The 26161-nt window shown below is 54.7% G+C and overlaps 4 protein-coding genes and 1 long non-coding RNA gene across 13 annotated transcripts; 3 read left to right on the top strand and 2 right to left on the bottom strand.

The window, feature by feature from the left end:
• Nucleotides 1–1448: 1448 nt before the first annotated feature.
• LOC134470903 (uncharacterized) lies at nucleotides 1449–6515 on the bottom strand. 2 transcript variants are annotated; one of them, XR_010040113.1, is made up of 3 exons: nucleotides 5513–6515; nucleotides 3922–4120; nucleotides 1449–2448 (listed from the first exon to the last, which is right to left on the bottom strand). It is a non-coding gene; the product is annotated as an uncharacterized LOC134470903 (long non-coding RNA). The 2 variants fall into 2 exon arrangements; XR_010040112.1 differs by lacking the exon at nucleotides 5513–6515 and having other exon boundaries at nucleotides 3922–4668.
• Tbx10 (T-box transcription factor 10) lies at nucleotides 2116–8275 on the top strand. Its single transcript, XM_063227632.1, has 8 exons — nucleotides 2116–2269; nucleotides 4665–4932; nucleotides 5017–5118; nucleotides 5427–5598; nucleotides 6512–6667; nucleotides 6922–6989; nucleotides 7202–7287; nucleotides 7694–8275. The coding sequence occupies exons 1-8, from the start codon at nucleotides 2263–2265 to the stop codon at nucleotides 7975–7977; spliced, it is 1143 nt and encodes a 380-aa protein (XP_063083702.1). The 5' UTR covers nucleotides 2116–2262; the 3' UTR covers nucleotides 7978–8275.
• A 615-nt stretch (nucleotides 8276–8890) lies between these two features.
• Nucleotides 8891–11140, top strand: Nudt8 (nudix hydrolase 8). Of its 4 annotated transcripts, none has more exons than XM_003468108.5 (4): nucleotides 8891–9436; nucleotides 10065–10197; nucleotides 10716–10793; nucleotides 10874–11140. In XM_003468108.5, the coding sequence occupies exons 1-4, from the start codon at nucleotides 9018–9020 to the stop codon at nucleotides 11120–11122; spliced, it is 879 nt and encodes a 292-aa protein (XP_003468156.2). In that variant the 5' UTR covers nucleotides 8891–9017; the 3' UTR covers nucleotides 11123–11140. The 4 variants fall into 4 exon arrangements, with proteins under 4 accessions (XP_003468156.2, XP_063083704.1, XP_063083705.1 ...); XM_063227634.1 differs by having other exon boundaries at nucleotides 10032–10197; XM_063227635.1 differs by having other exon boundaries at nucleotides 10716–11140.
• A 3070-nt stretch (nucleotides 11141–14210) lies between these two features.
• On the top strand, nucleotides 14211–17923 carry LOC100734527 (double C2-like domain-containing protein gamma). Of its 5 annotated transcripts, none has more exons than XM_063227631.1 (12): nucleotides 14211–14494; nucleotides 14618–14762; nucleotides 14896–14970; nucleotides 15102–15181; nucleotides 15257–15328; nucleotides 15453–15562; nucleotides 15656–15791; nucleotides 15893–15946; nucleotides 17047–17204; nucleotides 17305–17386; nucleotides 17483–17563; nucleotides 17634–17779. In XM_063227631.1, the coding sequence occupies exons 1-11, from the start codon at nucleotides 14336–14338 to the stop codon at nucleotides 17561–17563; spliced, it is 1152 nt and encodes a 383-aa protein (XP_063083701.1). In that variant the 5' UTR covers nucleotides 14211–14335; the 3' UTR covers nucleotides 17634–17779. The 5 variants fall into 5 exon arrangements, with proteins under 5 accessions (XP_063083701.1, XP_063083697.1, XP_063083698.1 ...); XM_063227627.1 differs by having other exon boundaries at nucleotides 14251–14494; nucleotides 17467–17563; nucleotides 17634–17923; XM_063227628.1 differs by having other exon boundaries at nucleotides 14258–14494; nucleotides 14613–14762; nucleotides 17467–17563; nucleotides 17634–17923.
• Nucleotides 17924–18157: 234 nt separating this feature from the next.
• On the bottom strand, nucleotides 18158–23215 carry Ndufv1 (NADH:ubiquinone oxidoreductase core subunit V1). The gene is made up of 10 exons (XM_003468306.5): nucleotides 23027–23215; nucleotides 21760–21842; nucleotides 21511–21681; nucleotides 20487–20670; nucleotides 20061–20250; nucleotides 19445–19657; nucleotides 19103–19269; nucleotides 18714–18795; nucleotides 18426–18571; nucleotides 18158–18302 (listed from the first exon to the last, which is right to left on the bottom strand). Exons 1-10 carry the CDS (start codon nucleotides 23096–23098, stop codon nucleotides 18216–18218), a joined length of 1395 nt encoding a protein of 464 aa, XP_003468354.1. The 5' UTR covers nucleotides 23099–23215; the 3' UTR covers nucleotides 18158–18215.
• Between the last annotated feature and the right edge of the window lie 2946 nt (nucleotides 23216–26161).

The following is a 26161-nucleotide window of genomic DNA, read 5'->3' as shown; positions in this document are numbered from 1 at the left end:
ATGCCACAGTGGTTCAGGGGGCCTCAGGGCTGGGGCTGGGGACATCCAGAAAGTTGTGCAGCTGTCAGAGCACCAGAGAGGTGCCCAGGGCAGGAGAAGAGGGAAGTTGATGCTCCCCGCCATCACCTCCACCATTTCCAGGTCTCCTACTCCAGTGTCAGAGGTAGGAGCTGGCACAAGGTCCCCTCTGTTCTCATCCAGGTGCCTACAGGGCATCCACAAACTAGGCAGGCCAGGATGAGGCCTGGCCAGAGCCCCACCCTGCCAGGCAGAGTGCAGCTCAACAGCCAGGGAGGCACAGTCCAGAGCTCCACCCTCTCAGCCTCACTCCTCTGCCCCCCCCCACACCCCCTGCCTGGCCATCCATCTCCCTGCGGCCATAGCTGCTACACCACTGCCTCCTGGTATTGAGCGGCGAGATGAGAAGGTGTGAAGGATGCTGGGGCACCAGGGACAGCCTGGCAGACAAGATGGATGAGGGGGCAAGGGGCCAGGAGGTGCCTCTGGCAGGAAGGGCCGGCCAGCAAGGAGGGGCAGGCGTGCATGCAGATGTCCCCATCACATGAAGGCATGCCCGCCCATATCAGGAGGTGAGAGAACCCCCGGCTGGCCCACCCATGAGACTGAGCTGAGGAGGAGCCACTGAAAATGGGGTGAAATCCCAGCGCCTCTCTTCCCCAGCCACCATACTGTGAATCTCGGGACAAGGTGGCATGGTCACACTTTCTTGGTGGCCCCTGGGAGCTGCTGGGACTCACCTCTTGCACACCAGCTGGGCATTCCCATTGGGCCAGCCTGCTCTCTCAGTATGGGACCCTCCCAGCTCTGCAGGTGACAACCTGGGGTATGGGGGGCTGAGCCACAGGGAGGAGAGGGTCTCACAGCCTGAGGCCCTGGGAGGGTCTGGAGCGTCCGCTCAGAGGGAAGCAGCCCCTCCAACGCTGAGACACTGAGGCGCTATGGCGCGTTCTTTTCAGACATCTTAGCTGGCACCTGCCTCTCCAGGGGAGCTTTGACCTTTGCAGAGAACATGCAGCCTGGCCTGGGATGCTGCCTCTTGGTGTGAGCTGACCTAGGACAGTCCATCCAGGTGGCTTACTCTGGGCCGCTGGGCACAGGTCTGAGAGCTCCCTCAACCTCAACCAAAGGATAGGCATTGGCTTAAGGAGCACCCCACCCTCTCTGCCTCCCAATGCCTGGCTCCAGGACATGCAGGAGCAGCTTGGGGAAGGTGCTCGGTGAGGCTGGAGAGGCACAATGGGCAAAGCAATGCTCTCCCAAGGTCTCAGACCTGGGTCAACTCAGAGTCTCCACTCTCCCAAGGACACAGTCCCCAGCTCCAGAAGGGGAAGGCTTACTGCTCCCCAGGCTGGGCTGGACCACCCCGGGTGGAAGGGATTATGCACTGAGGTTTGTCAGGGAAACTGAGGCACAAGGACAGCCAGGGACCAGCCATTGTTTCCCTGTTCATGGGGCTGAGCTGTCAGGAGGGCTGAATTCCTTCCCACCTGGATTGGGGCTCCATGATCTGCTCTTGGTGTCGCTGGCTCTGTGTTTCCATACCCCTTCCCTCCCCCACCACACCCACAGGCCCCGATGGCAAGCCCGGTCTGGGGGTCTGGATCTTAAAGGGAGGGCACCACCTCTGCCATTCAGTTCTCATCCGCCGACACTATTGCTGCTTCCCAATCTCCCTAAGGCCTCGTCAGCCCCAGCCCCTCCAGCCAACCAGGCCTGGGCCCCTGTGGACACCCAGCCATCCTTAAGATGGGGACCCCGCCTCCACCTGTGCCTGGGCCCATTGATCAGGAATAGCTGGGGGGCTCTCAGCTGGGAAGAGAGGAAGCTGGGAAGGGAGACTAGGAAGGGGGGCGCCTTGCCACGTCAGAACCTTCCCACCTGCCCCCTCCCACATGGGTCCGCCCCAGTTGGTGGCCCAGCCTCAGACACTGCAGTCTGAAGGTGGCTTGGAGAAGAGTCCAGCACACTCCAGAGCCGGGAGCTCATCTGTGAAGATCAGGTGCCCAACTCAGCTGGGAGAACCTTAGCCAGGGGACGTGGACAGAGGGCAATCAAGGAGGGAAGCACAGTGCTGCAGAGACCAAGGATCAACCGTGCTTGCCTGGGACTGAGCTGAGGTGCTGCAGACAAGCAGACCAAGAGCCTCTGACCATCCCTCCTGGCAGGCGGGGCTCGAGTGGCAGCTGTACCCTGGCCCAGCTGAGAGGTTTTCTCCAGGAGGTGGATATCCAGATTGTCCCCATGGCAGGTATGGTCTGGACAGCACAGGCGGCTTCAGGATGAGCTCAGACTCCAGGGTGGGTGGGGCAGAGCTGATGGAGATGGGGCAGGAGGGTGAGGCAGGGGTTCCCCAGGCTGTGGTCTCAGAAGGGCTGGTAGTCTCTCAGGTGCACTTATGGGGTACCAAGACGTGCCGGAGCTGTGCCACTTCGGGGAGATGAGAGTCCCATTAGGTGTGTGTGAACTTGTGCCTGTCCCTTGCCCTCTCTGGCCTCAGCCTCTTGAGCATCAAGAGGATGCTGGGCAAGAATCCTAAAACTTCCCTTCCAGACCAGGTGCTCCAGTTCCCTGAAAATTGTCAGCTCTGAACTGGCTTCTAGAGGTTTCGAGCAGAGGACTGTCCTCTCCTCTGCTGAGGGGCAACAAATGACTAGAATGGCAGAGGGTGACCCATAGAAGACCTGGGGCCCGTGACCATCTGCAAAGCTCCCAGGCCAGGGGAAGCCATGAGCTCTTCTGCTTTGGGACCCACCTCCAGGGACTTTGGGGGCTGGCGAGGCAGCTCAGCAGGTGGCCCTAGGTCATGTGGGCATCAGCTCATCCAGGCATCCTGTGCAGAGTCCCCAGACCTGACATCTCATCCATGGGTCTCAGTGATGCTGAGGGCATGGTCCCAAACCTTGGACTCCACACTCAGCAGGCACCTACTAAATGCCAGCTCTGGCCAGGAACTGCCCCCTGGTACATCAGACATGGTGGCTCCTGGAATCTCCACCCTCTGTCTGCCCAGCACCTGACCTCCTGCTCTGCTCAGGGATGACTGTGATTTTATGATCGAGTCAGCGCCTCACAGCCACTGGGCGAGGCACTGCTGGAAATGCGAACCTTGTCCCCCGACTCCTGGCCTCTGCGCTTTCTATGGTCCTGCCAGAGCCTCAGTCCCTCATGGGGCACTGGGAGCTAATAATACCTCTACTTTTCAGTTCTCTTCCCTTTTAAAATTTCAGGATGTCGTAAAACGCATGTAACAGAATTTACCATTTTAACCATTTTTATTTTGTAGCGTGGTGGCATTGAGTACATTCACATTGCTGTGCTACCAGCTCCAGAGCTTTTTGTAGGTTGCAAAACTGAAACTCTGCATCTACTGAGCAGCCCTAGTTCCCCCTTCTTTCCCTTCTCTGTGACCTCTCTCAGGGCCTCTCATAAGAAGAATCCTACAGTCCCTTCTGCGTCTGGCTTTTTTCACTCAGCGTAAGGATTTCATGACCCCTCCACGCTGCGTGTCACAGCATCCCTCCTTTTCAGGGTGAATGCTTTCCCACTGAATGTCTACCCCACCTCTTATCTATCTATTCATCTGTCCATGAACACAGGTTGCTTCTACGTTTTAACTTCTGCAAACACCCCCACTCTGCTCGGGGTGTTCACTTACCTTTCATCATTTGTGTAGAGGCTCAGAAGTGAAACTGCTGAATCCTGTGCTTACTTTTTGCTTTAGTACCAAGGATCAAACCTGGCTTCACTCTACCATGGAGCTAGCTAATCTCCAGCCCTTTTAATTTATTTTTTAAAAATGTTTACACAGGGGCTAAGTCACTCGGTTGCCAAGTGGCCTCAAACTCTCCATCCTCCTGCTTCAGTCTCCCCTGCTTTTTCATATTTCAAGGCATTGCTCACCGGCTTCCACAGTGGTTGTTCCCTTTTGCATTTTCACCGACAGCACAATGAGGGTTCCAGTTTCTCCACGTCTTCACCACTTGTTAATTCTTCTCCCCCTTCTTTTCTTTTCTAAGCAGCCATCTTGATTCTGATTATGGTCTGGAGGGTGTCAAAGCTTTTGGCCAGATTATGTCCAGACTGCATAGCAAGACAGGACCTGAAGGGAAGAGTGGAGAGAGGGAATGAAAGCTGCTGAGCCTCTGGAGGCAGGATCTGGGGGTGTTGCCACGGTCTGGGGCGGGGCTCCCTCAATCCAGTTCTCCTGCAGCAGCACCAGGAGCAGGGGCTCCGCAGAGCTTGGACAGCTGCCCCTTCCCGTTCCTGCAGCCTCTGTAACAGGTGTCATTTAGGAAGGGCCGGTGTGCTCCAGGTCTCGTGTTACCACCAATGCTCACGTCAGCCCTGTGAGGACCCCGTGACAGGTGTGGAAACTGAGGCTCCAGGAAATGAAGCGATTTGCCTGAGGCCTCATAGCCAAAGGATGGCTCAAAAATTCCCCCTGGGGAGCAAGACAGGTCCCGCCTCCACTCCCTAGGAGCTTTCTGGAGAAAAGCTTTAAAGTGAACCTTAACATCACCAAGTGGAACACAGGCCCGGCAGGCAGAGAGGGCATCCCGGAGGAAAAGGCATGTGGGGGCAAACCTAAGCCTGAGGGCTGGCTGGGTGATGACTGGGGCCCACACTACAACCTCTCTCCCCAGCCTTCCTGTCTGCTGGCCTCGGTGTGCTCACACCCTCAGAGACCTACTCTGTACCTGTGAGCAGCTCCAGCTGGGAGCCCCCACTGGGGACACCATTCCCATCAGGGCCCTGTGCCAGTTCATCAGAGGCTGAAGCCGTGGCTGAGCCCCCTGGCCAGAGTCCCAAGAACCCACGAGTGTCTAGTGTGACGGTTCAGCTGGAGATGAAGCCTCTGTGGGAGGAATTCAACCAGCTGGGCACTGAGATGATTGTCACCAAGGCAGGCAGGTATGGCCATGGGCAGTGGGGCAGGGCAGGGCAGGGGCTAGGGCTGGGGTCACTTCTGGGCTACTGAGCATCTCGCTCCTGCAGGAGAATGTTCCCCACCTTCCAGGTGAAGATTCTGGGCATGGACACACTGGCCGACTATGCCCTGCTCATGGACTTTATCCCACTGGACGACAAGCGATACAGGTCTGGGCCAGCTGGGATAGTGGGTGTAGCTCTGGGGCACCGAAAACAGGAAGTAGATCTGTGGGACCCTGGCCTAGTGGCAAAAGGGAGTCCCAACTCAGGGCAGCGGGCCAGCCTGGGAGAGGGAAGGGGTCCTGACTCGGGCCAGCCAGGGATGCTGCAGGGAACTCAGAGCTGGCGGTATCCTCTGAGGCTTGGTTCCTTGTCTGCAAGATGCCCTCCAGGCCAGGTGGGGTGGCAGCCCCTTTGCCCAGGAGTAGTGGTGGGGCCTGGGTGGGGCAGCCCTCAACACCTTCCTCTGCTCCCAGGTACGCCTTCCACAGCTCGGCCTGGCTGGTGGCAGGCAAGGCTGACCCAGCCACGCCTGGCCGTGTGCACTTCCACCCCGACTCACCGGCCAAGGGTGCCCAGTGGATGCGCCAGATCGTGTCCTTCGACAAGCTCAAGCTGACCAACAACCTCCTGGATGACAACGGCCACGTGAGGCCTGGGCCGTCATGGGAGGGACTGAGCTGGGTAGGGGATGGAGATGCTGGGCCCTGACGGTGATAAAGCCTAGGGCCGGCTTGGGCCCAGTCTTCACATCCAGCAGCCCTGCCCGCTGCTAATGGTGAAGCTCACTTGGCAGCAGCCAGAAGGCACACAGATCTGTCCAAGCAGGAGGGCAGTGGGCTGGGGTTGGAGGAACGGACTGTATGGAAGACCTGACATAGGCCAGGCTCGTAGGTGTCAAAACAAATCCCGGTTGACTCTTTGTCACGCTCATGGCTGGGGTCAAGGGCAGATACTAAATTCCGTCACAGATAGTGACAAATGATAAGCAGAAACAGGAGCCAGGGGAGCGGGAGGCAGGTAAATGAGGCAATATTTGAACTGAGACCTGAGGAAGTAATAAAAAGAGGGAATCTATGCATATGAGAGGGGTAGCTGCTCTAGGTGCAGGAAACAACAAGTGCAAAGGTCCTGAGGCCGGTGACTGTAGAGCAGGTTGGATAAACTATAAGGAGGCTTTTTGGAGCATGAAGGGGAAGTGGAAGGAGAGAGCTACACCCAGGGCTGACTGGGCAGGGCCTTTTGCCTAATGTAGAGACAAACTTTTCCTTTATATAGACTGGTTGTACACCAGGGGAGCCCTATGATGTGTTTTGCTAGGGCTGTGTGGGCAGAAGGGTGAGGTGGAGGCAGGGAGGTCAGCAGGATACAGCTGAGGAACTTGGGAAAGTGAGTGTTTGTGCGGTGATAAAGGCAGTGATGGGAGACTGCTCAGATTCTGAACAGTTCTGGAGGCAAAGCTGAGTGGGGGACTATGGGTGACGGCAGGCAAGGCAGCTCCAGCACACACGGGCTCAGACTCAGCTTCGGAGGGTTTGCAGTGGCTCCGCCCCTCCCACAGATCATTCTGAACTCCATGCACCGCTACCAGCCCCGCTTCCACGTGATCTTCGTGGACCCACGCAAGGACAGCGAGCGCTACGCACAGGAGAACTTCAAGTCCTTCATCTTCACGGAGACCCAGTTCACAGCCGTGACGGCCTATCAGAACCACCGGGTGGGTCTGGTCAGGGCTCCTTTCACAAGAGTAGGCACTGAGGCCTGGGGCTTTTAGCCTCCACACACCACGGTCACCTGTCCTTCCTGTCTCCCTGGGCATCTGGCCCAGGCATGTCCCTGCCTTCCTATCTACTAGCTCCAGAGTTCCTGGGCCAAGATATCTGGGTCCCAGATGGGCAGGGTGGCAGACTCTGCACCCTACAACTGTTCACTGGCTCAGGGCCAGCCTGTAACTGTGCCTTCTCTCTGTAGATCACCCAGCTGAAAATCGCCAGCAACCCTTTTGCCAAGGGCTTCAGAGAGACTGACCCGGACTCCTGGTACTGTCCAGCTTCTGATGTGCCATTCAGCCGCCCTAACTCCAGTCTCCCATCCCTACCCCAAATATTTCTTAAGACCTCTATCCCTCACCCTGTTGTAGGATCATGTCCTCTGCCTTGTCCTGGGGTCCCAATCTAACTCTGACCATTATCCCTGTCCTGAATTCATCACCTTGACCCTCTGCCCCCCTTCTTGCTTGTCCCATCTTCAGGCCTGTGGCTTCACGACCCCTGCTCCATATCCCAACTCGGAGTCACAGTCCCTGCCTGCTAAAGGGCCCCCAAGAGCAGGACAAAGGTAAGGCCCCAGCCCAGACACAGTGGGCAGAGCTGTAGGGCCTCAAGGAAGTCAGGAGGGGGCTCAGCAGGCTCAGCAAGCCCACTGGGCACCTCTGTGGGCACACACAGGTGGCAGAGTTCCTAAGACAATACGAGGCTCAATGGAGAGAGAACAAGGCAGGGATCAGATGCTGAAAACAGTGTGGAGGGGTGTGCCAGGTGGCCTGCCTGGAGATGGTTCTCCAGCTGGGCCTTGGAAGACTGGGAACAAACTCTAGGGAGAGAAGAAAGCAAGGCAAAGGCTAAGCTAGGACAAGAAAGGCAACTCAGGACCACAGCGGCAGGGAAGGAGACAGAGCGAGTCTGGGTGAAGTGAGGATGTGAGCCAAGGCCTGGAGTCCACCTGGACCATTTTTTCCCCTCAGATCTCAACAAAACTTCAGTCTCTACCTCTAGGACCCCTGCCCAGCTCCACCAACTGCTGCCTCCTCCCGACGTCCTGCTACCTCCAACCCCCTGTAGGCCCCTTGTTTACCAGGCCCGGTACCCTGGAGCCCCAAGCCACCTTGGGATCCCAAGGATCCGACCAGCTCCATACTCAATCCCCAACATCCAGACTGATGGGAGTCAGGGAGGCCTGACCCTCCAAGCTAGGCTGGGGCTGCTGTCTGCCACCATGTGCCTGGGGCCTGGGCAGGACTCTCAGTGATGGCAGAAACGCTGGGCAGGCCCTCCTACTCTGGACCCTCACCCCATGAATCAGCTTCTGCACCTTCCCAACCCCTGCTCTGCAGACTCCTCCCAAAGCAAGCAGAGCAGCTGGAAGTCCTCAGAGGGAGGCTACTTGCCCAGTCACAACCAGGCTGGGACAGTGGCAGGCCTGGAACTAGGCCTCCTACCTATCACCCCAGCAACTGAGAATCCTTCCCCTCCTGCTTTGGCTGCGGCTCTTCCAAACCCAGTTTTACCTCTTCCCTTCCCCTCAACATTAAACCATTTGGCATGAATGGTCAGAGCACTTCTGTCCTCAGGAACTCCTAGACATGTCAGTCTCCAATCTGGCTCTGAATTCATTACCACGTTCCGTCCAGTGGCTTTCACATTTCTGGGAATCCAGTGATGGTAAGGGTGGTGACACTGGCCAAATGGCAGAGCTGAACTAAACCCTATGAGAAGCTGGGGTTAGCATGTTGTGTGCCCTGATGAGGACTGAAACTGTGGCCCAAAGAGGCACAAAGTCACACTGCAAATACGGCTGCTGGCACATGCCATTCCATTGTTCAGTTGCTTTGAGCAAGGCTAGGCCATCTGGTCCTCAAGGGATGCAGAACCACGATGGGCGGTGACCACAGGGTAGGGATGGGACTGCGGATTTGTGGGGCTGATCAAGTGTGGCTGGAGTGGGTCGGGTGGAGCCTGCGGGAAGAAGACCGGGGGCAGCGCGTGCCACCCAGCAGCCCGACTTTCGAGCGCGCGACGGACACCCGTGGGGCGAGGGTGCCACATAACTCCCGAACCTCACGGTCAGAAGGGCCGAGCCCGGTCGTCAGGCCGCATCTGGTCCAGGTGTTCAGAGAAAAGCCTTCCTACACCTTCCAAACCCGCAGCGGATAACCTCCTCGAATACCAAGCCTCTGCCGGAAACTTAGCCGGCCCCGTCACGCCCCTTCCGGCTACACCCCCCGCCAAACTGCGAGGCCACGCCCCGGTCCCTGGGAGTAAAGGTTCCGGCCCAGGCCACGCCCGGTAATGCCTCGTTCCGGCTCCCTCGCAGCCCTCAGTCGCTTGCCGGCTCCGGCTCCACCCCGTTCCACGCGAGAGCCCGTCCCTTCTGCGGCTCCGCATCCCTCCCACGGGGCGGGGCGCCCAGGCCGACCCCGCCCCCGACCGCCTAGGTTCGCAAAGCCCGGCCGCCAGAACCGCCCGGCCCCTCCCTCAGCCGGCCGGTGTCCTCGGTGTCCCCGCCGCGCAGACATGGTGCTCGACTCTCTGTCCGCGGAGGGCGAGCGGTGCTGCCGGCAGCTGTTGAGAGAGACCACGGCCCGGTTCCGCGCTCGGCCCGCGGCGGCCGCGGTGCTCGTGCCGCTGTGCTTAGTGCGCGGCGTCCCGGCGCTGCTGTATACGCTGCGCTCCAGTCGCCTGGCCGGGAGGCACAAAGGGGACGTCAGGTACACCGGCCCCGAGCCCCGGAGATGGCAGGGACCTTGGGCAAGGCACTTAGGCCCTCTGAGCTTCGGTTTCGGTCTCTGTAAAGTGGATCTGGAGAGAACCCGACCTCCCGCGGCTGCGGCGAGGACTCAGGGGCCCTTGTACCTCCTCGCCGGCGCCCTTCCCCAGGCACGATGTGCCGGCGCGCAATGTCCTGGGCTGCTTGGTGCGACGCTCTCTGAGCTCTTCCTCTCTGAAAAGCCAGGACACCGCCCCCTACCGACAGCCACAGAGTCAAGTCCAGTGCCCAGGTTGAACTTGGGGCCGCCTTGGCTCAGACCCCAGTGGGGACTGAAGACACCATAGGATCAGTGTCTGCACCACTCACTGGGCCACCCTGGGAAGAATCTGGGCATCTGAGCCCCAAGATCTTCTTGTCCCAGTTGCCAGACCCTTATATCTTGCAATGTCCCGGTCTCCCTCCCCCTTACCCTATTGCTTAGGGAAAAGAACCGTGTAACTCCCTCCAGGCCTCCCCGCACACTTAGTGGCACAGGCCAATGCTTACCAAGGTCACTAGCCTTCTGCCACTGCTGATACCCCTACCTCTCCAAGAGCCCAAGGACCACACTCCCTGTGCCTGTTCAGTTTCCCAGGCGGCAAATGTGACCCTGCTGACCAGGACGTGGTGCATACTGCACTGCGGGAGACCCAGGAGGAGCTGGGCCTGGCTGTGCCCAAGGAGCACGTGTGGGGGGTCATGCGGCCTGTGTATGACCGGGTGAGTCACCAGTTGCCAGGCCACCCTCACCCTCACTCTGCATCTTCCCTGGGCTGGAAGCCAGAACCTCAGAGATAAGGGAGTCAAAGATTATTACAACCTACAGTGTGTCAGAGTCCGTTCTTCATTTCCAAGCAACCCCCAGTGGAGGGAACAGCTGGAGGCAGCTCCAGGTGAAGGAGGAGCCAGCGCTGCTCAGCATGGGACAGGGATGGAGGAAAGCTTCGTGGGGTAGGCAGGGATGGATCCCGGACTTGAATGACAAATAGGAGATTTTAGGGCCTTGAAAGGAAGGGTAGAAGGTCCTAAATGGGGGGATCCATCTGCAGAGGGCCAGAGGCCTAGTGCATTCGGGACCCTGAGCTGGTCAGCATGGATGGGCTAAGGATGAAGGCAGGTGCTGGTGGACCAAAAGCCTCTGGATGGCAAGTAGGGTCTTCCTCTCAGACTCCCCATTGCAGCCCCAAAGTCCAGCTGCAGCCATGCCCCCCTGACTGCCCACCCTCCTCCCATCCCAGGCAAAGGCGTCCGTGGTACCGGTGCTTGCTAGTGTGGGCCAGCTGGATCTACAGAGCCTCAAGCCTAATCCCGAGGAGGTGAATCGGGGGAACTGGGCTGACCCCCTGGGGAAACATACAGAGGCTAGTCCTCTGTCCACCCTCTTTCTCACCCACAGGTGGAGGAGGTGTTTGTGCTGCCCTTGGCACACCTGCTACAGACACAGAATCAGGGTTATACCCACTTTTGCCATCGTGGCCACTTCAGCTACACACTTCCTGTCTTCCTGCATGGACCACACCGTGTCTGGGGACTTACTGCTGTCATCACGGAGTTCGCTCTACAGCTGCTAGCCCCTGACACCTACCGATCACACTTGGTCTGCGTTCAGCTGCCCAATGACTCAAAGCCTGCCCTGGAGGACTGAATAAAGTGTCTCTGGCCACTCTGGGCTCCTGCATCTTCTGTACAGAAGCCCTGACCTTGAGCAGAACCTGAGGCCACTGGTGGGGCTGCACTGTTTCCTATGGCAGGGACACTTCCTGTGTGTCAGGTACTTGGAGTTATTTCATCCTCAACAATCTTTTATGAGGTCCCTGGTTGGTAAAGCTTGGAGCTCAGAGGGATAGAGTCCTTGTCCTAGGCCACTCCAGCTGGGATTTGAGCTCGGCCTCTCTGGCTTGGAAGCCCACCCTCTTATTGGTGCACTTCATGGGTCTCCCATCTGCTTTTCCTGGTCTCTCCTTTGTGCCCGGCTGCCCCCTGCTGGGCTCTGGGTCCAGAGAGGAATTGAATGCAGCTACTCCCCAGATGCTACATGATGAGCCCCTGCTGCATGCCGCACACAGTGTGGGCACCAGGCAGATGCCACCCTGCCCTGCATAGGTGGCGTGCTCAATCCAGGGAAAACTTAGACCAGGTCGCACAGATAATGGTATGACTGTACACTAATAAATCACAGATAATAGTGGAATTATACATCAGTTATGGAAGAGCAAGATTCTGGGAAACAGTTGAGGGGTGGTGGTCCAACCTTGACATAATGGTGTAGGAAGACTTCTTGGGCTGTGTAAGGCAAGACAAGTAATGGAAAACGCCACCTACCAGCTACTCTTATCTGAAGAGGAATGGTCATCACAGACTCCAGAGATGGCCAGCTTCAGGCATGGCTGGATTCAGGGGCTCAGCGCTGCCCTCTTTTCCACTGTGTTGGTCTCAGTCTCAAATGGGAGAACCTCTGGTTTCGAAAGGGCGACAGCTCTAGAAGGGCGCAGCACCACCATCCTTCAGGAGGAAGCAGCTTCTCTTCACCAGGGAGTCGAACCCAGAATTTACTCCGTTGGCCACCTTAGGCACACGCGCTTTCCTAAAGCCATCATGTGCCTGCTGGATTTAGAGTACACTGGCAGGTCCTCAGGACAGACCTAGGGCAGAGAGTGAACCCCTTGGACTGATAGGTGAAATACATTAACGCACTTTAGCGTAATACCTGAAATGGCAAAACGACTAAAAGGAACCACAGAGAAAATGTCCAGATATTAGTATAGGTGATGGTTTCCTTTATAAGTCCCCAAAAGTACAGGCAAGAAAATAAAAAATAAGGGATTGCATTTTTAAAAACCTGCAAAGAAACAAACCAACCAACAAAAAGGCTGCAGAGGCTGGGGATTCAGCTCAGCGGCATAAGCGCCTGCCTTGAAAGCAGGCAGTCGTGAGTTCGATCCCTGGTACCGGTAAAAACGAAAAAGCCAAAAAAAAAAAAAAAGGTGAAAAAGGCTGCACAGCTAATGAAACAACAGTGAAGAGACCGTACAGACTGGGAGAAAATGTCAAAGGTATCTATGCCGTGAGACACTAATGTCCAAATTGTACAAGGAACTCGGAAGTGACAAAGCAACCCATTCAAAAATGGGCAAAGGAGCTGAGCAGACATTTCTCATAAGAAGACCTACAGATGGCCAACGGATTCAGGAATAAACGCCTACACCTAATTATCTGGCAAATGCAAATCAAAATCACAAGATTTTTACCTCACACCTTAGAAAAATAATTACCATAAATTTACCAAAAATAATTACCAGTGTCTGTTAAGGGGGGAAGGAGGTCCTAGGACCAGTTCCTTGCATCACAAAGTAAGTAAAAAGATGAAATAAGTGTCTGGACCATGTCAGGAAAAGAAAAATTCCTTTTATCATGTTGGTGGGAATGTAAGTTGTAGTTTCCTTTTTGGAAAAGCATATAGAGGGTCCTTAAAGAACTAAAAATTTCCATATGACCCAGCAATCCCACTTCTGGGTACATATTCGAGGAAATAAAAATTGGTATGACAGAGGTCCCCATACTCCCATGTTTATTCTGCAGTATTATTCTCAAATCAAATGTGAAATCGACCTCAGTATCCATCAGTTAATAATGAAAATAAGGGCCCTACGTACAGTGGAATACTATTCAGCCTTGAAAAGCAATTCTTTTATTTGCAAAAACGTGGGTGAAGTTTGAAGACAGTTTTCTTGGTGAAATAAGCCAGAAGTAAGACAAAGACTGTTTTCAAGTGGGACCTAAGAAAGTCCAACTCCTAGAAGCAGAGTAGAAAGTGATTACCTGGGGATGGGGTGGGGAGATTGGGGAAGGGAAGTAGTCAAAGGGCACAAAGTTTCAGTTTTTTGAAAAATGAGCTTTAATGACCTGTACAGGGCATGGAGATCATAGTTAATAATAACACAGTATTGAAATAGTAGATTTTAAATTGGGCGTGGTGGTGCATGCCTGTAATCCTAGCACTCTGGGAGGCTGAGACAGGAGGATTGCAAGTTTGAGGCCAGCCTGCGAAATTTAGCAATTTATCAAGACCATGAGTTTATTTTTTTTTAAGGTCAGAGATCTAGCTCAGTACAAAGATCTAAGGTTTAATCCCTAGTACTGAAAAAAATTTTTTAAATGTTTTTAACCCCTAAGTCAGGCAATAGTCAAGGCACTGGATATATTTGTTAGCTTGATTTAAGATTTCTGTATTGCACACTTATATTAAAAACATCACATTGTAGTCTGTAAACATCTACAATTACTGTTTCTTGATTCAAAATTTCAAAATACAAGAACACCATGAAGAAAAGGGGGAAAGAGGGCTGGGGAGTTGAAGCCAGCTGGGGTCCACTGCAGGGGCCACCTGGGGCCAGAGGTGGCAGGAACCCAGGTGAGGGTGATGCAGGCAGCAGGCACAGAGGCCCCGCAAAGCTGAGGGCCCCCATGAGGTCAAGGGGACACCCCTGGAGTATGGGTAGGATTGTATTCCAAGCCAGGAGAGGGTAGAGAAGTGCTGAAATGTTCCTGTACCTCAAGGGCAACTAGATTTCAGGATCCCAGATTGTGGGGCTCTCCTTCCTGTACCCCCAATGCCCATCTGCTCCTTCCCTCCTCCCAACATGAACCTCAGTAACCCCACTTCCTCCCTCCTCACACACCTCTACCTCCTCCTCCCCCAATGTGCCCCCACTTCCAGGCAGCCACCCTCACCCCTTTTGTCACCTCTGGCCCTCCAGCCTCCTCACTTGGGTGCAGGACCACATGATGGTGGTAAAAATAACTCCCTCTGACGGTGTGTGAACAGGGGCAGAGGCAGGAGGGGCTGCTGAGGGTGAGGATGGGAAGATGTGGGCTCCAGATTCTGTGCCTACTCCTGCTGCCTGTCACACCTGTCCAGTCCCCTCAGTCACAGGGCTCTGTGGCCCCAAGGGCAGAGCCAGCACCAGCAGCAGCACAAGCAGCAGCAGCAGCGTACCAAGCCAGCGGTGCCCAGTGGGTGAGGAGCTGAGTGCGGAGGACTCCAGGCCCCGGGTCCCTCCCACGCCTGCCTGACCCTCCAGTCTAGGGTTCCAGCCCTGCCCGCCTTGACCTTGGAATCTCATGCTGTGTCCTAGGACAGGCGACCCTGGGATGCCTCTCCATACCATCTCGATGGCTGAGTGTGGTGGCCCGGTCCCCAGGCTGCACAGATTTCCCTGAGCCTCAGGCCCCATGTCAGAGACACCATGGCAGCCACGGCGCCAGAGGGCTGGCGGCGGCCACGGGTGAGCATGCAGGAGCATATGGCCATCAACGTGAGCCCGGGCCCCATCCGGCCCATCCACCTCATCTCTGACTACTTCCCGCACTTCTACCCCTTTGCCGGGCCTGGGCGTTGCACCCCTGACTTGCTCTCAGCCACAGCCTCAGCCAACTGCTCCACAACCCAGCTGCAGCATGACCCAGAGCCAGAGGCAGACTCGGATGACAGCAGTGAGTCGGGGAAAGGCCAAGGGGTCATCCCTGGAGGGGGCAAAGGCACGCCTAGAACCCACCTGGAGGGACAAGGCATGGGGGCCAGCTCAGCCAAGCAGGGACTGACTGTGCCTGTCACCCGCCCTTAGCTGCCCTGGGGACCCTCGAATTCACGCTTCTGTTTGATGCAGACAACAGTGCCCTGCATTGCACGGCCCATAGGGCCAAGGTGAGGATGGGTTGGGGGTCCCTGAGACCCAGGGCTGGACCATAGGCTTATCTCACATCCACTGTCTGTCCCCAGGGTCTCAAGCCACCAGCCTCAGGCTCTGTGGACACCTACGTCAAAGCCAATCTGCTTCCAGGGGCCAGCAAGGTGAGGGCAAGATGGGTCCTTGCTTTGCCCCTGTCCCCAGTGCCTGGATCTCAGTTGATGGGATCAAAAAGGCAGTGGACGGAGGAGGAGGGGTGGCTGATCCCCACCCCCACCTGGCCCCCAGGCCAGCCAGCTTCGGACCCGCACCATTCGGGGCACGAGGGGACCTGTCTGGGAGGAGACGCTCACCTATCACGGCTTCACCCGCCAGGATGCTCGGCGTAAGACCCTTCGGTGAGGACTGGCGGGGGGGGGGGGCAGGCATGGGGAAGGGCAGGGCTGGGGGACAGGGCTTGCATGGCCAAGCATAACCCAGGTAGCCATCAGGCTGTGTGTATGTGAGGACCCGTGGCTGCCACGTCGCCGGCGGGCACCTCCCCTGGGGGAGCTCAGGGTGCCCCTGAGGAAGCTGGTACCCAACCGAGCCAGGAGTTTTGACATCTGTCTGGAGAAGCGGAGGCTGGTGAGTGGGGCTGTGTGGCTGAGCCTTGTAATAGAGCCGAGGGGGAGGAGTAGGCCCCGGGCAGTGTATGGCTGAGGTGACAACCCTCTCTGCTTTTTCAGACCAAGCGGCCCAAGAGCTTGGACACAGCCCGAGGCATGTCCCTGTATGCGGAGGTAGGTCGGCCGCTGGACTGAGCAGGGGTAGGGGGTGGCAGACTTGACAGTCCAGGCTGAAGTACATCTGGCTAGACGTAGGTAGGCTGGGCAGGAGTCTAGGCTCAGGTGGGCTTGAAGAATTTGGGCCCACTTTTTCCATGGGCTCTGAGCCTTCCTAGACCCCAGAAATGATCTGGGCCTAACAGCTGAACAGGGGGACCATGACTCCCTTGCTGGGTAGCATGACAGCTGGGGTCCCAGAGACAAACCAGCAGAGACATGGCAACCTTAAGGCAGAGGCTGAACGGTGGTGTCTGACTGTGGCCAGAGGCGCAGGGCTGGAAGGAGAGAGCAGGCCAAACAGCCTAGAGGTACGAAAGGTGACTGCAGGGTTTCCCCAACACTGAGACCAAATACCCGGTCACGGGCGGTGGGCCCAGGCGGGGCAGGCCCTCCATCAGCTCCCCTGTGAACAGTGGGTCTGGTCTTGGCCCCCAGTGGAACAGCTAGTGGTGCAGCTGCCGATTAGCCAAACCAGGCCTGCCAAGCCCCAGCAGGGTGGCAGGCATCACTGAACATCCTGCGCCACAAACCTCATCCCAGACACCACACACCATGTGCTGCTCATGGAGCGCCAAGAGTGAGGAGGAGGCTGGGTCCTGCAGCCTGGATCTGACTAAGAGTAGGGAAGGGGCACATACTTCTGGGCACAAGCGTCCCAGAGTGCAGTAAAGCACATTCAGGTTCTGGCTCCCAGGACGAGGGTGGGCAGAGACAGTGAGTGCTGAAGGTAAAAGGAACCCTCGTCCTTGGGCCCCTGGGTAGAGGCCAGACCCCCAGAGCTGCTTCCATGGCACCTGGGCTGGCACTGAAGAACTGGTGCTGGACACTTGTTGGAGGCCACTTAGGATGGCCCCTTTCCCTTCATGACAAACACATGCTCAACTGACCAACAAGCCCCCACTTTCTCTGGTCACAGAGTATAGCCAACCCAGGAAGGCAGCTGTTTGAGAAAATTAAATCTTTGCCTCTGCAGCCAGTTTGGGCGTGCGCATCTGGGGCCCAGACACGAGAGGGGTGTCAGGCTGGGTGGGGCTGACTGCAGCCTGTATTTGCAGGAGGAAGTGGAGGCAGAGGTGGTTGGGGAGGAGCGTGGGCGCATCCTGCTGTCCCTCTGCTACAGCTCCCAGCGGGGCGGCCTGCTGGTGGGGGTGCTGCGCTGTGCCCACTTGGCCCCAATGGATGCTAATGGCTACTCAGATCCTTTTGTCCGCCTGTGAGTACCAAGGGGCAGACCGGTGGGCAGTGAGGGTGAGGTGGCGGAGCCTCACCTCTCCAGGGCCATACTTCATCCATCCACTTGTTCCCCCCACCAGCTTCCTGCATCCAAACTCGGGCAAGAAATCTAAATACAAGACCAGTGTTCGGAGGAAGACCTTGAACCCTGAGTTCAATGAGGTGAGCCAAGCACGACCCTACCAGGGCCTGTTTTGGAAGTTGTGAGAAACCAGCCTCCTCCGTCCTGCCCTCTCCTGCAGGAATTCTTCTATGCAGGCGCTCAGGAGGAGCTGGCCAAGAAGACGCTACTGGTGTCTGTGTGGGACTATGACCTGGGGACAGCCGATGACTTTATAGGTGAGCTGGAACACAGGTGCTTGGGGGAGACCCTGGGCCTGTGTCAGCTCCTGACCTCTCCCTCCTGCAGGTGGGGTGCAGCTGAGCAGCCAGGCCAGTGGAGAGCGCCTGCGCCACTGGCGAGAGTGCCTGGGTCGCAGTGACCACAGGTTGGAGCTGTGGCACCCGCTGGACGGTGTGGCCCCCCAGCTCAGTGAGCAGGCACAAAGCCCAGCCTACAGCTTCCCCTCATAGCAGCGAAGATGACCCTGGAGCTGGCAGGAGCATCTGGCTCCCACCTTTACCTTTCCTGTCCCCAAGTTTTACCTTCATCCTCTGCAAATCATGACGGCACAATACATATCTCCTGGCTAGACCTGAGCCTGTTCTTTCTCTGGCTGTCTTCTTCCCGGCTTCCACTTCACAGGACAGACCTGCCTGTTGTCTCCCACCCTGCAGAGACCTGTGCTGGGTGAGACCCAGCCCTCCCAGAGGCCACACCACCCTGATTCCTACAAAAGAGAAGGGGGGACGTGACCCGTCTGGTAACAGGCCTCTGTGAGTGGAGGAGGGTAGCTGGGTGAAGGGCAAAGTCACTGACAAACTGCAAGAGAGTGAGGGGCACTTGCTTTAATGCCAGCATCCCAGACAGGAACAAGAGACCGCGCTGGGCTCAGGAGGCGGCCTGCCGGGCCTGGTGCTGCTGGGCAAAACGCTGCATCCGATCTTCAAGCTCAGGCCGAAAGTGGCGGATCAGACCCTGGGAGAGAGGCAGGGGAAGGCACTGTGTGAGGCAGAGTCCAGCAACTCCGGTGCCCTGGGCCCCCAGCACATTCACCTAGCCCCATCTGTACCCGAGCGCCACCAGCAGGGCAGTGAGTACCTGCACGGGCCAGGCAGCCCCATCGCCCAGAGCACAAATGGTGTGGCCCTCTATCTGCTTGCTGATCTCCCACAGGGAGTCGATCTCAGCTGGCCGTGCATCCCCCTTCACGAAGCGGGCCATCACCTTGTTCATCCAGTCCACGCCTGCAGCCACAGAAGCAAGAGGGAGACTTGGTCTCCCATAGTCAGGATGGGGGACAGCACCCAAGGAGGCCAGCCACAAGAAGGGGGGTGGAGACCACAGGCAGCCATGGCAAACAGACCCCAGCCTGTGCGAGATGCTCACCCTCGCGGCAGGGGGTGCACTGGCCACAGCTCTCATGCTTGTAGAACTCAATGAGGCGTGCGATGGCTTTCACAATGTCGGTCTGGGAGACAGGAGCAGTAAGCGGGTGCCCATGCCCAGACAGAAGCCTGGCCCTCGGGCCCGGGAGCAGCCTGCCCACCCAGGTGTGAGTTCTGTCCTCCTCTTCTAGCTTCCCCAGGACCCCTCACTGTCTGGACACCAGAGCATCCTGAGGGGCCCTCGCTCTCTTCCTCTCTCACCCCATGGCTATCTCAGGCTACAGAAGTGGGACCCAAGAGTCTGCCAAAGGGTTTTCAAAGGGCCCCAGAGAGGGATGGCAAATAGGCCGGTACGAGGAGGAATGGGTGGAACAGGAGGCCAGCCCTTACCGAGCGGTCCATGACGATCACTGCAGCTGTGCCCAGCCCCGACTGGGCCTGCACGAGTGCATCAAAGTCCATCAGCACCGTCTCACACACGGACTTAGGGATCAGTGGGGTGGATGAGCCGCCAGGGATGACGGCAAGGAGGTTATCCCAGCCACCTGTGACACCTCCTGGGTGCCAAGTCAGTCCCCAAAAGGAGAGTTAGGACTGCAGGCATCATACCTGCCTAGTCCTGAGCCAGCACCTTGGTGAGCCCCCAGGTGCAGCCCAGTGTCCCAGCCCCTCACCCTGGCTCCCGCCTCACCACACCCTCCCCCATTGGTTGGTCCCTGTCCCTGGTCTCACCGGCGTGCTTCTCAATCAGCTCCTTCAGGGGCACAGACATCTCTTCTTCTACCGTGCAGGGATGGTTGACGTGGCCAGAAATGTTGAACAGTTTGGTGCCCGAGTTGCGTTCTCGGCCAAAGCTGGCAAACCAGGCACCCCCTCGACGGCAGATGGTGGGGGACACGGCCACCGTCTCCACGTTGGCCACAGTAGTGGGGCAGCCAAACACGCCTTCAAGGAAATGAGAAGGGACCTGCAGCCACTGGGGAGTGGGGCGGGTTTCCTGGTGGTGGGGTCTGTCTCACTTTTGTTCCCGTAGCAGAAGGCCTCTGTCCTTAGCATTCTTCCCCCACCTGAACCCCAAACTCCAGATGAGTTGTTATCACCTGTTCGCCATCACACCCTTGGCTCCCGAGTCAGGAAGCAGAGCACAAAGCCTGGGGGGTTCTGGGTGTCTTTCGGAGTCTGAGGGACTAGGAGTGGCACTGGCCAGGGCTACATGTTATCACCACTGCCGTCTCTTGACTGACCTCAGCCCAGGCAGCACTGAGAAAGACCATGAGGCTACCCGGGGGCACTGGCCAGGGCTGCACAGGACACAGTGAGACAAGGCCCAGGTCAGGCAGGGTCTCACCCACGTCAGCAGGGAAGGGTGGCTTCAGGCGTGGTTTTCCCTGCTTGCCCTCGATGGACTCGATGAGTGCTGTCTCTTCTCCACAGATGTAAGCCCCGGCTCCACGCACCACAAACACATCAAAATCATAGCCTGAGCCACACGCATTCTTGCCAATCAGACCTGCCTCGTAGGCCTCTCGGATGGCCACCTGTGGGACAAGGGTATGAGTTCCCCAGCCTGCCCCGGCTCCAGGAGTCAGCCTATGAGTGCAGCGTCATGTGGCTCTTGAAGGGTTCCTAGGTTGAGGCTCAGGATGTACAGAGTGGTCACTGTGCTCCCAGCTAAGCCCCTGACCAGCACGAATATCTAAGAACAGATGTGCTGGGCCAGGGCACGTGAGTATGCACTGGACATCGTCTGCCTGCCTATTCCTGCCCCACCCACCTGCAGATTGGAGGCCTCATTGTAGAATTCTCCACGGATATAGATATAGGCGGCACGCGCACCCATGGACCGGCCCCCGACCAGGCAGCCTTCCACCAGCTTGTGAGGATCGTGGCGTATGATCTCCCGGTCCTTGCAGGTGCCTGGCTCCCCTTCATCTGCATTCACCACCAGATACTTGGGCCTGTGGGGTCCACCGGGCAGACAGACCAGAGTTTCACCAGGACTGAGCCAGAAACCTCATGCCATCCCCGCTCCACCTGAGCAAGCCTCAAAGATGTTTCCTCCAACAGCTGACTCTCTTTGCCCTCTCAACATGTCCCCAGGGACTGTGCTAGCTCACCATGGATGCCAGGGAACTCACTGCCTAGTCCATCTTTGGAGAGTGTAAGTATCTCTGTGCTTTCTCCTGACAGCCAAATTCTGTTCTGAGTTAGAAAGAGCTTTCCTCAACCTCTACCACATCTCTGGGGTCAAAAGAAGTGGAAAGAAGCTGACTTTTATTATTTTCTGTGTGCCAACCAAGGTGCACATTATTTCTTTAATTCAAGCATGGTATCATTAGACCTGCATACAAAAAAGAAACTTAAGTCCAGGTATAATGGCGCATTCCTGTAATCCTGGTACTTAGGAGGATAAGGCAAGAGGATGGCAGTGAATTCAGGGCTGACCTAACTAACAGTGAGTTTAAGACCAGCCAAAACTACTAAGATCCTGTCTCAAAAAAAAAAAAGAGCTAATATTCAAAAAGGCCAGGAGATTTCCCAAAGTTCAACAATTACTACGAGGTAAAGTCAGGAATTGAACAACTCTGAATTGAAATATTGTATTGGATTGATTCTGCTCTACTTCCAAATTTCCCTGAGGAAGTCTTAAGAGAACCACCCCATCCACTTATGGCCCAAGAACATTTTCCCATCCCATTTATGCTATATTTTCTAAGGAAATGGCTCCAAGTTTCAGGCAAGCCCTGGTCACCCCCAAGGTCTCCACTGCAACCATAACCCAGTCACTCCCCACAAACCTGCCATCTGAGGGCTTGTTCATGAAGCTCCACTTGAGGCCAGTGGGGAAGCCAGCACCCCCACGACCCCGCAAGCCTGATGTCTTGATCTCGCCCAGGATCCAGTCAGGCCCCTTGAGGAGGATCTCCTTTGTCTTGTACCAGTCACCTCGACTCTGGGCGCCTTTCAGCCTGCATGGAATGGGGAAGGTAATGAAATGACAGAGAGGCCACCTATGGGACCCTGCAGGTCCAAGGGCACAATCTCACCTCCAGTCATGGCGGCCATACAGATTAGTGAAGATTCGGTCCTCATCCTTCAGTGAGCCAAATGAGGTTTTCTTAGCTGCTGTCTGGGGAGAGACAGGATTAGGAAGCCCAGTAGAGCTCTGAGGGGTTGGGCTAGAACTACAGATTCCTGAGTCCTCCTGCTTAGAAGGGGGTAGGCAGGAGAAAGAGCAGATGCTTACACCTTGAAACTCTTTGGGGCTGGGCATGGTAGCACACCCCTGTAATCCTAGCACTCCAAACTGAGGCAGGAGGATTGCTGCCAGTCCAGAGGACACGCTGGGCTACACAGTGAGTTCAAGGTCAGCCTGAACTACATAGTGAAACCCTGTCTCAAAAAACAATGTCTTTGAAGCATCATAGTTAGTACCACCACTTTAACACTTCCTGTTTAGTGGGTACTAGGCTAAATATTTTATCAGAAAAATCTCAATTATGAGACAGAAACAATCTTCTATCATTTTAAAGGGGAGGAAACTGCGGCTCAGAGTAAAAGGAATTTATGGAAGTCACACAGCCAAAGATACAGATGGAATTTGAGTTCAACACTGTCCCTGGCCAAAACCCACACTTGAAACTTGCCAGCATACTGTCTCCCCAAGACCAGTGTGATGGCATGTGCATTTATTTGCCTTCTGCACCAAAACCTGGGTTACACAGAGGCTTTATCTTGTTAACTTTGCCAATGAGAAAAAATGTGTTTGCTGATGGAAAACAGGAAAGAAGGAAGAAGGGAGGAAAAGAAAAAAGGAAAAAAAAAAAAAGGCCCACTGGGTTGGGAAACAAACGGGATGGAAAGCACCTACTTGGGATAAAATCGTCAGGTGGGGACTGGATTTCCATATACTCTAGCAAAAAAGCAACCTGGCTGAAGGCTAAGTCAGGGACCTGACTTCCAGACTTCTACTCCTTTAAAAGCGCTTCTCGACCACTATATGGAGCAAAGCACTCGTTGGTAGGGAACTCGGGAGAGCAAATCTCCCACTACGTTTGTTTTATGCGTGTACAAAATTGGGCCAGCGATCCTGTCACTCTACAGGCCTGTAAGGAGGTAATGAGAAACTAGAATTCGAGGCTGTTAAAAGTAAGCCGGGTATCCAGCTGGGGACAAGCAGGCCTTCCGCTGGGACCATTCCCCTTCTACGACCAGGCCAGAGCTGCACCGCTCCTGCCGGGGTGGGGACAGGGAGGGCTCTGCAGAAGGCACTACAGACCCGAGGGACCACGAGCGCAGAAGCCTGGCGCTCACCGTGTCGCCGCTGAAACGCACAGATACCCGCGCGGGCAGCGACCTGCCGAGCAGCCGCCGAGCCGCCAGCATCGCGGGGCGCAAGCCGATCACCTCCGGCTGTCACCTTCACAGCGCGGAGCTGAGGAACCAGCGCGACAGAGACAACAGGCGGCGCGCAGGAAGAGCGTCATCACGCGACTAGGGGCCGACGGCTCTCCCAGGCCCGCCCCGCCCCGCCCTGTCCTGCTTTAGGTCCCGCCCACCAGAGCAGAGCGGAGAGGGTAGAGCCGGAAGTGGTCTGGCTGTCGCTAGGGCTCCTGGGAGACGTAGTCCGGCCGGCCAGGGATGGGCTCTTTCTGTGCTCTTTTATTACTGGGTCCGCCCGCTGGGCTTTCTCCTGTAGGCTCGACTTTTCAAACCTCTAGTTTAAAAAACCTTGCACTTGCCTTTGTGCTGCATCATGGCGTGTTCCACTTCTCTGAAGTTTTCTATTTAGTGTGCACCTGCTATATATGCACGAATATATATGAGGAAGAGCGGGGAGGCAGGCACTTGTCCCGCGTCCTGGGTATCCGTGTGTCCAGAGAAAGAGTGCTCATTAGCCGTGCAGATAGAGGGGACAACTTGAAGGCAGGCAGAGGTTCTTCGTGGTAGTTTTCCCGGGAGGGGTTCATCTGGAGTCCTCTTTGGGGTGAAACATGCAGAAGAAATAGAAATAAAATATGTAAAAAGGAGACAAGGAAAATTATAACTAGAATTTGTACCTTTAGAAAGACTATAACTTGGGGCTAGGGATTTAGCTCAGTGGCATAAGCGCCTGCCTTGGAAGCGCGCGGTCGTGAGTTCGACCCCTGGTACCGATTTAAAAAAAAAAAAAAAGGATTCTAAGAAAGACTACAACTTATGAGACCCAGTCGAAGCCACCCAAGGAAATCTATACAGTCATTCTCATGGTTAATTTAGGCTTCTTTTTTTCCAGACCCATCACAACCCAAATTCCTCAAAAATACTGCAAGTCCATAAATTGGCTTAGTTTAAAAAAGTAAGAGCAGGCACTTGATAAAGCAAAGGTTCAGAGAACTCAACATTTAAAATTATCCATCTTTAAAGAACGCAAAAACAAGAGGAAAAAAAAAAAGCAGGCTCACACCTGTAAAATGGGAGATCTTTTCCTGGGATTTCCACCCCCTTGAGAGAAACAAAATGTTCCCAGTTGCAGGAAATAATGCATCTTTTTCTTTTTTTTTTTATCAGTACCAGGATCGAACTCACGACCACCTGCTTGCAAGGCAGGTGTTTATGCCGCTGAGCTAAATCCCCAGTCCCCCCCCCTTTTTTAATAATGCACCTTTTTCTTAAATGGCCACATTGTTTTTTTTTTTTTAAATTAACTACATTGATTGATACACTTTAGGTGCATGTAATTGTTACAGGCAACAAGTTAGATAGAGATATTATAAGCAGTCAGACTGGGCTAAGTACTAGAAGGAGCCAGTGCAGAAGGCCAAATACCTTGCAACTATGGGGGAGAAAGACACTTCTTGCTCTGAACCAGGCCTCAAGACAAAAGATCAAGCAAATACACGGATATCCTAAGGATTGACACTCTAAATAGTTCTCTACCACCCTGAGGAAGCCAGGAGTCACCATTCCAATCCACTATGGGAAGAGTCACTGCTCTATATGCCTGCTTGCTATGCAACTCGCTTCCCTATTTGTCCCCATTTAATCAATTTTACCTGAGCAGTTAATCTTATTGGTTAACCATAGTACTGTCCCACCTTATGTCCACCTTGCAAGTTCCCATGTTTTCCTCACTTTAGACCTGCCTCACTTTGTGATTTTGCTCTATAAAAGTCCCTAGAAAAGACAGTCTTTGGTAACCCATTCAAGACCCCTTCTGTCTTTCAGATAGCAGCTTTGTTTCTCTCAGTAAATACATTCTGCTGTTTACCTCCATTGTTCCTAAAATTCATTCTTTGATTTTAGAGAACACAAACATGTAGTAGGTTAGGAGTTTCATTTCCCTATATCATAATGATCACATTCATCATAGGGAATTTGCACCTTTACATAATACAATTTGAATGGTCTTGTTTTCCCCATGCGTCTACCCTCCTTTCAACCCCCTTCCCTTTTCTATTTACAAAAGCTTTGGTTCCATTTTTCCTTATTTTCTCATCACTTTTTTCTTTTTTCTTCCTTCCTTTCCTCCTCTTCCACACCTCATTTCCCTTCCCATTTGAACACTTTCTTCTTATTTCATAATATCTAATACATTTTGGTCCTTATTTACACTTTCAGTCTCTCACACCAGAGAAACAATTCAGTATTTACATATGTGTATCTGATTTATTTCACTTAGAAGTATGGCCTCAAGTTGCATCCATTTAGCTAGAAATGTCTGAAGCTTATCCTTCTTTATGGTAGAGTAGGAATAAAAAAAATTGTATAAAAATCCATATCTTTAGCCACTCATCAGGACATTGGGCTACTTCCTACATTTAGCTACTATCAACTGTGCTGCTAGAAACACTGGAATGCATATATCACTGTGATATGACGCTTTTGATTCTTTCTGGAAGATACCAAGAAGAGAAATAGCTGGATCGAGTGGTAGCTCTAGTTCTAGTTTTTTGAGTAATCTCCACACTGATTTCCACAGTGGCTGCATCAGTCCACTTCATCAACAGTGGAGAAGTGTTCATTTTTCCCCACAGCCTCACCAGCATTTGTTATTGGTTGATTTCTTGGTAATAGCCATACTTTCCGGAGTAAGATAAAACCTCAGTGTTGTTTTGAGTTTCTTGAGTGACCAACGATGTTGAATGTTTTTTTTCATGTATATATTTGCCATTTCTACTTCTTAATCTGAGAAGTGTGTATTCATCTCATATGCCCATTTTTGGGTTGAGGTTTAAATTTGATTTTTTTTTTTGAGTTCTTGTTTGTTCTCGATAGTAATCCTTTGTCTGAAGAATGGTTGGCAAACATTTTTCCCAACACTGTGAGTTGTCTCTGTACTGTTGTTGGTTTCTCTTGCTATGCAAAAGCTTTTTTTTTTTTTTTTTTTTTTTGGTCTTTTTCAGTTTTTATCGGTACCAGGGATCGAACTCACGACCGCCTGCTTGCAAGGCAGGTGCTTATGCCGCT

Source organism: Cavia porcellus, unplaced genomic scaffold (genome assembly GCF_034190915.1).
Source record: "Cavia porcellus strain 051 isolate PalLab524CR breed Dunkin Hartley unplaced genomic scaffold, mCavPor4.1 scaffold_17, whole genome shotgun sequence".
NCBI lineage: Eukaryota > Metazoa > Chordata > Mammalia > Rodentia > Caviidae > Cavia > Cavia porcellus.
The sequence above is the reverse complement of the archived record's forward strand: the minus strand, read 5'-3'. Positions and strand labels throughout refer to the sequence as shown.